The sequence below is a fragment of the Salvia hispanica genome, chromosome 6 (genome assembly GCF_029641045.1).
Source record: "Salvia hispanica isolate PSC_SH4W2 chromosome 6, Shi_PSC_v1, whole genome shotgun sequence".
NCBI lineage: Eukaryota > Viridiplantae > Streptophyta > Magnoliopsida > Lamiales > Lamiaceae > Salvia > Salvia hispanica.
In genome coordinates this window covers 31,365,607-31,375,188 of record NC_142697.1, presented here as the reverse complement: position 1 = coordinate 31,375,188, position 9,582 = coordinate 31,365,607, and the positions used below count along the sequence as shown (strand labels likewise).

The window sequence follows — 9,582 nt, the reverse complement described above, 5'->3', positions numbered from 1 at the left end:
TTAACTCCTTGATTGTTTGCTTTGATTTCGATGAAACCGGTTTGTTACGAGCAAGAAACAATGGAGTATGAATTAAAGTCTACCGACCCATAATAGAATTAAAAAAAAAATTAACTCTCTAACGGATGAATTGTCCAATTTTAATTTAACTTTATGGTATACTTAGACTCATTCCCGCCACAAAATTTAAAATGGGCAAATCCGCCATTCAAACAACCGAAGTTACTATGCTATTACAACAGTAAACAGACAAAAAAACAAGAAACAGTGATAAAGAAATGATGGGAGAAAACCTAGGAAGTTAGATTTGTTGTCGAATTTCACAAACACCCAAAAAAATCTTTGATGTTTTCATCCACTTCCCAATCACCCTTGTTGGAGCAGACGCTTTCCACCTTCCCGTCACAACCCCATCCCGAATATCCTCATCAATATTCCAATTCCAAACATCGGATAGAAATGGGCGAAAAATGGTTTCTTTCTTGTTCAAGAATCACCGCAACAGACACTCCGATTTGCCCTTTTATCGTGTTGCGTTATGGGGCATTCCGTGCAAGGAATTTACTCATCTTATTTTTTAGCATTTTCCTATCCTTACTGCATTTGGATAGTAGTATTTTAAGTCTTGTTCAAGAATTGTTGAAATTGACAGCATTTGATGAAATAAAATCATCTGTTTCTGTGTGATTTTAGCTCTGGTTAGGCATATGGCAATGGCAATGGCTTCACCTAGTGAAAGGAGTAGTAGTAGCAGAAGCACTGCTTCTCTCATGCCCGGGCGCATTGTGGTTGCGTTTGATGCGACTAGGAATTTTAATTCTCAGGAATTGAAGAACGTTATTAGTAATATCCAAATGCAGCAAAGCATGATTCAGGAAGTGGACACCATTACAGTTCTTGGAGTCTTGCATAAAGTGCCTCATCCCAGTAAGCCTACTCTCTGCCCTTTATGTTGAAATATACGCGATTTCGAGAGTGTTTAGTTTATCATTTACATAGATTTTTAGTTGTAGATGTTGTGTAGTGTGTAAACCAGCTCATCTATGATCTATCTGTGGTTTGAATTTTATTGAACATTTTCGCCAAAGATATGCCGGAGGAATTTCTATTAGGCTTGCAGGCATGTTTACTTTAGCGATTTGTTTTTTTGTTGTTTAATTGCTTTAGTTATGCTTCTGTAACTGTCTATGAACTTTTGATGTGTGGTGAAGTTTTTCATTGTGAACTTGTACCTTTGCATAGTGGGGTTTGAAATGGAAATAAGCCCCAATTCTTTTATGGGGACCCGTGTTCGTGCAATAAAAGAGCAAGTCTCAAGAATGGTGGATGCATACGCGGGGAACCTTCATAACAGTGCTGAGGCGTGTGAAGTCAGTGGGGTAATATTCGCTCTTGTTTCCTGTTTGTGGTTGCTGAATAAGATGTACCTTGTTGCAATTTGTTCGTAGTTTTCTGGGTAAGATGAGCGTTGTCATTTCTTGATCACGTTATATAGGTCGTTATTGAAGTCAAGATTGTCGTTGGAGCTCCACTAAAGAACGTTATTGTACAAGAATCCATAGCTTCAAATGCCACATGGGTTGTTCTTAACAGGTTACTACCATTTTCCCTTTAGTGCAATTATAGCAGCTTCACTAAGTAGAAATCGTAACGAAAACCTTATGAACAAGTCACAGGGGATTCGAAAGGTTCATATGTGTAATTGGTTTGAGTTTGTCGTTTCAGTGAGTTCATCAATCTTATGTATCTTATGATTTTAAAGAATTCTAGAAGGTGGCATTTGTTTGTATCAGTTGATATTGATGATAATCTTCTGTTAATGATACACCATTTCATTTCTCATTTGAAACTGGTAACTTTCTTGTGGCAGGCACCTAAGAAAGGAAATAAAGTTCTATCTTAATAAAATACCATCCAAAGTTGCTCAGACCCTTGACAACTTTTCTCTGAAAATCTTGAGATCTTTTTATTCTGTCAAAGCTACGGCTAATGTGGAGCCCGAGCTGTTTTACTCGCTGTCCAAGCTAGTTCCCGTGATAGTACCCTCCGAGTATACTCCCAGCAACGACCACTCCCTTATTTCCCCAATCTACCCCGGATCCACAAGCTCCCACGGAAGCTCAGGCAGCTCCAAATCGAAGGAGCAGAACATCTTCTCACCAGATGAACTCGCGTCAAAATCTCATCTAGGAAAAACAGGTCAGAAGTGTTGCTTGATGAGCATATCATGAGGCTTTCTGCTTTCCTAACTTGACTGTCTTTAACACAAGTTTGTTTGTAATCTCCGTAGGCGTCTATGGTAACGGTAAAGATAAGCACCATGGCAGTTCACCCCTAAAACAAAGTCTACCGAGAGATCCTAGTTTTTCCGTTCCTTTTGCTGTTGATGAGATTAAGCTGAATGAATCTAAGCATTCGGAGATACAGATTGTAGCAGATGCTTCTTCTTCTGGTGATTTACGCAGAGAAGGTATGTATGAAGTGCGATAAAAAGGTCCTGATACTGATTCTTCATGTTTTAAACTGCATTGATGGATGATGTGCAGATACTAATGAGGACAAGGAATCGAATTATTTTCACCCGAAGAAAGAAAAGCAAATAAATCTGCAGCTGGACTTTCATGCATTCCACCATTCTGATGGAACGAAAACGCGTATGAGTTCAAAAGGATGGAAATATTCCAAGATACAGACTGCAACGAATGATTTTTCTTCCGAGAATCTACTGGGAGAAGATGGATATGGGCTTTTGTATAAAGGTCTGCTCAAGGATGGACAGCTTGTTGTTGTAAAAGTGCAAAAGGAAGCCAACACACAAGGTTGTTCGGAAATTTACTCACAATTAGGTTCCCTAAGATTGGCGTGTCACAAGAACGTTGTGATGCTTCTTGGTTACTGTCGTAGAGAAAACACAAATATCTTGGTTTATGAGTACATCTGCGATAGGTCGCTGGAGTGGTATTTATTCGGTAAGCTACTTCAGCAAGCAAGAAACTTGCAAAAGTCGAATATTCTCTATTAAACTTCTCGTTCTTGTTGTTCTACACAGATAGTACAGAACATCTTCTTCCATGGCACCGGAGACGTGCTATTGCTGTTGGAATTGCAAAAGGGCTGCGTTTTCTACATGAAGAGTGTCGGGGAAGCCCTATTCTTCACAGGGGCATGATGCCAAGAAACATATGTCTCACACATGAATTTATTCCAATGGTAAAAATCGATATAGATTTCGTGTTTATCTAATGCATTTGTATCTTTAACGCGATCCAGTGCTCAAATCTTTGTTATAAATATGATTGTTGAAGACTTCATAACATAGTATTGCTATACTTACTATTCAATCTGTACGTGCAGCTGGCAGACTGCGGCCTTGCTAAGTGGAAGACGGATGAACAAGAAAATTCCGAGTGAGTATCTATTTAGCACCAAACTGAAAAAATGATTGATGAATTGAGGTCGAGTTTGTTTGCCTTGTGCAGATATCTTGCACCGGAGTATGCTGAGCACAGCGTTTGTTCTGTGGAAACGGAAGTCTTTGCATTAGGGATTATTTTGATACAACTGATATCAGGACGCAAACGTATTGATTCAACGAAAGGCTCCCTTAGGGAGTGGGTATGTTTCCCAATGTCGATATTTTGAGGTCTCATTAACTGTGACAGACATTTACTTGCTCGTGTGAAATGTATGCTTGCCATGTTTCAGGCCATGCCATTGATCCAGATGCTGAAACTAGGAGAGCTCGTTGATCCTCGCCTTGGGGACTCGTATGCCACTTACGAAGTGTACCAGATGGCTAGAGTGGCGTACTTGTGCGTTCAGGCAAAGCCTTCTATGCGGCCAACAGTGGGAGAAGTAAATATACGATGCCTTCTGTCGTTTCTCACTGTAAGATTTTTGATCTCTCATTGGCACATTTGACACTGTGCTTTCTGTCTAGGTGCTGCTCATTCTTGAGGGCGAAAACGATCGTCTAGACCAGCTCATGGAGCAGCTTATTCCGGTTCCTAACAGCGTGCAGAGACGACTCTACACTGAGCTTAGCTGACTTCTCTCTTCTTGAACAATAATTCTTACTGTCAAACTGCAAATGATGTATGGTTTCTGTTGTTATTTATAAGATTTTATATATTTGAGGATAGCTTGAAAACATTGATAGAATTAGATATGTTGGTAGCTGAGAGAGTTGATCTTTTAAATTGAGATGAGCTTCTCAAAATCACCAGCAACCAGGTTCAAGAAGCGCGAAATTTGGCTTGAAAACTCTCGTTTGTACACATATTTCGGGCGTTATAACGTTGTTTTACGTGTGATTTTTTTGACAGCTTAACTCGGTAGACTAACAGAATCTCAAATTGTACCCTATTGTTGAGGGTTGTTTGTATTATGGTTACTTATTTGTTAGACTTGAGTTTGTTGGTCGCTATCGCTGGAAAATATTACCGACGGACCACTGGCGGATTTGTCTGTCGATAAAATGTGTCTTTTGTAGTGAAGATTGAAGAATGCTTCTTCAGAACTTCAAAAAATACTTAGAAATATTTTCCTACAATATTTATCAAAGGTTTTTACGTTATGAAATATATAGGGGAGTTTTCACACTGTTTAGATCCAGTAGTATTATTTACTGAAAATATTTCCGGGGATAAAAACCAATTACAAAGATTTTAAGATGCTTTAATGAATTATTCTACTACAAAGAAATATATCTTGTCAATTGTTTTAAGTATTTTTCATAAATTCAGGAAGATTCATAGTTCATTATACAAAGATATTTGATCTTTTGATTCTTAATACATCACATTCTTTTTAATATAAGAAATTAACTTTCAAGTTATAATTATAATTCATTATACTAAGAAATGTAATTTGTAATTTGTTTTCTGTCACTTGTTTTCATTTATACATTTATTTTGTTTTGCAAAATAATTAACTTTGTATTGAGATAAGATATGTTTCTATAAATGTTCGATGACAAGATTATCAATAATTTTGAAGAAATCAAGAAACTAAATTCATCTAAAAATTAACTAGATATTACTTAAAAATATATTGCTTTGAAATTGAAAAATGTTTCGAGATGCACTATTTTCAGTATTTTTTACATTAACAAAATCATTTCTATCTCCACCTTTTGGGCTCTTATTTGAAATTGCTGGAGGACTCCATTTAATTCTTTAGGCTGGAATTAAATTAAATAGTTGGACTTAGAATTACTTTAAAGTGTTGGGCTCAGATAGAATAACTTTTTCGCAATTATTCTTTGGGTAATTAATATCCTAATTATTTACTATTTGTTATATTTAATAAACACGCAATGAATCTCTTGGTTTAATCAAAGAATTCAACTTTAGATTAATTTGAGTATTCAGATTTAAATAATTCAATGAAATCAAATCTCCAAGTTCAAAAAGGTCTGAGAATAATCTTTGGATTTAGTTAAAAATTGCAAGAAATTAATCTCCGGATTAATTGTGTTTAATAAATTAGAACTTCCGATTTAGTTAAGAAGTGAACTTATTCACGTGCAGATTTAAAAAATACAGTATACGAGAATTTTTATATTTTCATTACAAATCATGTTAATTTAAAAAAATCAAGAATCGCGGGAAAAGTATGTTATTAATGGAAATCACAATCTTTTTTGATAGTTAAACAAGCCCGAAGCTGCATTTCTCGATTTACGCTTGTCATCCTAGCTCTCTAATTCTCTGTATCGTTTGACAATGGCCGACAACCAGAACAAACAGTTTACGTAACGCTGCTTTGTCTCTTCCACATACGAACTCCAATATCAAAGCCAATACTGAATATTCTCAGGATTATCTTCCCAGATATTCTTCACATATTCCTTCATTTTTTCCGATTTACTCACAAATGTTTCCGATTATCCATAATCAGGTAAATTTTCCACTCGCTCGATCGCATTTGATTGGGCGACTCTCGCTCTCAGCGTGATTTTGCTATTTCTGACCGTTTACTGCTTCGGATCGTTATAAATACTCGAATTAAGCCCTATCATCGAGTAAAATAGATTTTGTCAGCTCGAATTTTCTGATTTAAGCACATTTGTTTCTGATATGGAAAGCAGTTACAGAGAGACGCCTTCGCGTATTTTGATTGTGTGTGATTCCACTAAGGATCGGAGTATTCATGAGTTTAGCAAGACGATTCGTCAAATCCGGATGTGCGGCGGCATCGTGCATCCCGGAGATACAATTAGGGTGTTTGGGGTGCTTCACAGAGTCCTGCATCCCAGTAATTCTGCTGTTTAGTGCATTTTTTAGTGCTTTGCACTTTTATTAGATTCAGCTTGTTAGATTAGTATTATTATGCTATTGTTTGTCAATTTGTTGATTTTCAATCTGCAGTGGGTTATTTTATGGGAGTGGCTCCTGAGAATTTCCTTGGAGCAACGCATGCCCGTGCAGTGGAAGAAGAGGTCTCGAAAAAGGTCGATATGTACGTGAGCATGCTCCAGTATAGCGCTGAACAATGTGAAGGAGATAGGGTAATATATACATACCATCTTGTTTCTCCTAGTTAAGCTATATCACATTTTCAGTAGCATTATTTCTCTCCAATAGTCGAGTATTCCCTTTTTTCATCGTGACTCAGAGCCTCTACGTTCAGGTTGACATTGAGGTTAAGATCACTGCCGGAACTCCACTAAGGAAGGCTATCATAAATGAAGTAGCTGCTTCTAATGCAGCCTGGGTTATATTTGATAGGTACAATTTGCTTTTCATATTTGAATGGTATATGGAGTAATGGATCTATTCTATTTTCACTGACAGGCCTCTAAGAAAGGAATTGAGGTACTACCTCAAACACATTCCTTGCAAGGCTGCCATTGTGCTTGATAACTTTTCGCTGAAAATTTTGATAAACGGGTATTCCAATAAAGAAGCCGAGCATTTTGACAACAAGCAGTTTTACTCGCTTTCCAAGCCTGTCCCACTACCACCTGTTAGCGATAGTGAGAATGAGCAACCAGTCAATGCTATGAACTATCATAGATATATGGAAAGCTCTGATTTAAATTCCAAGGAGGAGAGCATTGTCTCCCAAAGTGAGACTTGGCCAGGTCCCAAGCAAGAGTACTCAGGTTAGAGGATTCTATTACAGTTATCTCTTGCACATATTTTCACAATGCACGTAAAAGGATTCTTCAACATTTGTATTAGATTCCTGATTGTAATGATGGCCACAGGTAATACCAGACAGATTATGGAATATTATGCCCCAATAATCTCAAATCAAAAAAGAAGGCCAAGTCGAAATAGATACTCTGATGTACCTGTGCTCTGTGTTACTTGTGGAATGAAAACGGAGTTGGACGCGGTGAGATATAGTTATCGCGAGATTCAGCTTGCAACCAACAATTTTTCGCCTAATAATTTACTAGGCGAAGGTGGATATGGTCATGTATATAAAGGAGAACTTAAGGATGGGCAGCGTATTGCTGCAAAGGTGCGAAAGGAAGCGAGTACACAAGGGTTTTCGGAATTTCATTCTGAAATATTCGTCCTCAGCTTTGCACGCCACAAGAACATTGTGATGCTTCTTGGTTATTGCTGCAAGGAGAACCTTAACATCTTAGTCTACGAGTACATCTGCAATAAATCACTGGAATGGCATTTATTCGGTGAGCGAATTTACTGTATAAAAGAAGTTCAGTAGCTACTTGTTTGCTATGATCATTATCATCCATGCCCAACTTGTGGAATGTTTACAGAAAATACGAATCATGTTCTGGAATGGCACCAACGACATGCTATTGCCATTGGAACTGCCAAAGGGTTGCGCTTTTTACACGAAGAGTGTCGGGGAAGTCCTATAATTCACAGGGACTTGAGACCAGGCAATATACTGCTGACTTGTGACTTTGTCCCTATGGTAAGTTCTAATACCCGGTATATTTAACTGCATTAGTGAACGCCTTAATTAGTTTAGACTTTGTCCCTATGTTAAATTCTCAGTGTCTTACAGAACTTCACACCTCTGCTCTCTTCTAATTTCTGTTGAAATTCTTTATAATTAGCTGGGAGACTTTGGCCTCGCAAAATGGAAGACTGATGAGGGTGAAAACCGTGAAATACAAACAAGAATTCTAGGCACTCTCGGGTGAGTGTAATAGCTGCATATTATGTAAAAACTGCATGCATATGATATATTGATATGTCCCTAGCACTTGATGTTAAGGTGTTCTTTCTTGCCTTGTATTATAGATATCTTGCACCAGAGTATGTAGAGAACGGAGTTGTCTCGGTACGAACAGATGTTTATTCATACGGTGTTGTTCTGATACAACTGATTTCTGGACGCAAAGCAGTGGATTCCAAGAGAGCAGACCAGCAACCATCGCTTAGACAATGGGTATGTTAAGGCAACAATATTGCATCTTACTCTTGTAGAAATTGATTTCTTCGTCTCAACCGCCACTCTCGATTTCCAAAGACTAACATCATTTAAAAGAAAAAGGAAAGAATAAAAGCCAGACACATGATCTAAAGAATCCCATCATGGTATTACCAGGCATTACCTCTAATCGAGAGACTTGCATTACACGAGCTTGTTGATCCTTGTCTCGGTGAAACGTACAACACATACGAGCTGTATAGGATGACGAAAACAGCATATTTATGTCTCCAAACTGAACCCGAGAGGCGGCCATCAATGGCAGAGGTAACTCTTTTGCCTTCTACATGTGCACAATTTGTTAGTACATATACCTTTCTCCTCACTGATTTAACTAATAACATATTGTTGCAAATGCACGCGGACCATTTTCTTTCGTTTGTCCGTACGATTAAGCTCTTTCTACGTCCGAAACTACTATGTTTCACTACATGATGATGGTTGCAGGTGCTGCACCTTCTTGAGGGGGATATTGATCATTTTAGCCACTTGACAGAGCAGTTTATACCACACTAATAAGAGGTGATGCCGTGATGGAAGCATGCCGGCTAGGCCGTTGTTCTACGCCACGGCTGCTGCCGATGCATACATTTTCTAGCTCTTATGTTGTTGGCTTTGAAGTTTGATCAACTAGTTTCTGTGAATCTGTTTCAATGTTTCTAGGTACATACTAATATTAGAAAGGGAAAGGAAAAAGGTTAGTTTTTTTAATATCCATTTAAAAAAAAAAATTTAAAAATGCATCTTATTTATTAAGTAATCATAAAAGTAATCTTTCCGGCACATATACTGTTTTCTAATGAGTTTAATACTCCCTCCGTTCCACATTTGGAATCACATTTAGTTATGACACGAGGTTTAAGGAATTGGTGTAGTGTGTAATTAATAAAGTGAGATGATGGAGTGTGTAATAAATGAAGTAAGTTGGTAGAGTGTGTAATAAATGAAGTGAGATGATGGAGTGTGTAAGAGCATCCACAGTACAGAGGACACTTCCCGGACAAGCCACTTTTTTTTTTGTCCTCAACCACTTCTGATTTGTCCACAACCATAAAAAAAGTTTCCACATCAACAGTGGATACTTTTTTTAGCCACATTTCACTTTATTTTATTTTTTGCTTATTTTTTCAATGAATATTAAAATTATTGGCCAAAAAAACA

The 9,582-nt window shown here is 37.6% G+C and overlaps 2 protein-coding genes across 3 annotated transcripts; both read left to right on the top strand.

The window, feature by feature from the left end:
• The first annotated feature begins 263 nt into the window (after positions 1 to 263).
• On the top strand, positions 264 to 4,411 carry LOC125204811 (uncharacterized). Its single transcript, XM_048103547.2, has 11 exons — positions 264 to 927; positions 1,243 to 1,379; positions 1,496 to 1,593; positions 1,871 to 2,199; positions 2,291 to 2,470; positions 2,547 to 2,969; positions 3,050 to 3,210; positions 3,355 to 3,407; positions 3,480 to 3,615; positions 3,706 to 3,855; positions 3,941 to 4,411. Exons 1-11 carry the CDS (start codon positions 708 to 710, stop codon positions 4,046 to 4,048), a joined length of 1,995 nt encoding a protein of 664 aa, XP_047959504.1. The 5' UTR covers positions 264 to 707; the 3' UTR covers positions 4,049 to 4,411.
• A 1,283-nt stretch (positions 4,412 to 5,694) lies between these two features.
• LOC125204728 (putative serine/threonine-protein kinase PBL23) lies at positions 5,695 to 9,139 on the top strand. 2 transcript variants are annotated; one of them, XM_089060625.1, is made up of 11 exons: positions 5,695 to 5,901; positions 6,092 to 6,258; positions 6,372 to 6,511; positions 6,634 to 6,731; positions 6,798 to 7,108; positions 7,214 to 7,648; positions 7,739 to 7,899; positions 8,045 to 8,127; positions 8,232 to 8,379; positions 8,539 to 8,688; positions 8,869 to 9,139. In XM_089060625.1, exons 2-11 carry the CDS (start codon positions 6,186 to 6,188, stop codon positions 8,935 to 8,937), a joined length of 1,668 nt encoding a protein of 555 aa, XP_088916751.1. In that variant the 5' UTR covers positions 5,695 to 5,901; positions 6,092 to 6,185; the 3' UTR covers positions 8,938 to 9,139. The 2 variants fall into 2 exon arrangements, with proteins under 2 accessions (XP_088916751.1, XP_088916750.1); XM_089060624.1 differs by lacking the exon at positions 5,695 to 5,901 and having other exon boundaries at positions 5,930 to 6,258.
• The last annotated feature ends 443 nt before the right edge of the window (positions 9,140 to 9,582 follow it).

Excerpts from the sequence above, each read along its gene's own strand:
- LOC125204811 (XM_048103547.2), top strand. The coding sequence starts at position 708 with ATGGCAATGGCAATGGCTTCACCTAGTGAAAGGAGTAGTAGTAGCAGA. Across the intron at positions 928-1,242 it reads GCATAAAGTGCCTCATCCCA|TGGGGTTTGAAATGGAAATA; the intron begins GTAAGCCTACTC and ends ACCTTTGCATAG. Across the intron at positions 3,856-3,940 it reads TGCGGCCAACAGTGGGAGAA|GTGCTGCTCATTCTTGAGGG; the intron begins GTAAATATACGA and ends CTTTCTGTCTAG.
- LOC125204728 (XM_089060624.1), top strand. The coding sequence starts at position 6,081 with ATGGAAAGCAGTTACAGAGAGACGCCTTCGCGTATTTTGATTGTGTGT. Across the intron at positions 7,109-7,213 it reads TCCCAAGCAAGAGTACTCAG|GTAATACCAGACAGATTATG; the intron begins GTTAGAGGATTC and ends TGATGGCCACAG. Across the intron at positions 7,900-8,044 it reads CTTGTGACTTTGTCCCTATG|CTGGGAGACTTTGGCCTCGC; the intron begins GTAAGTTCTAAT and ends CTTTATAATTAG.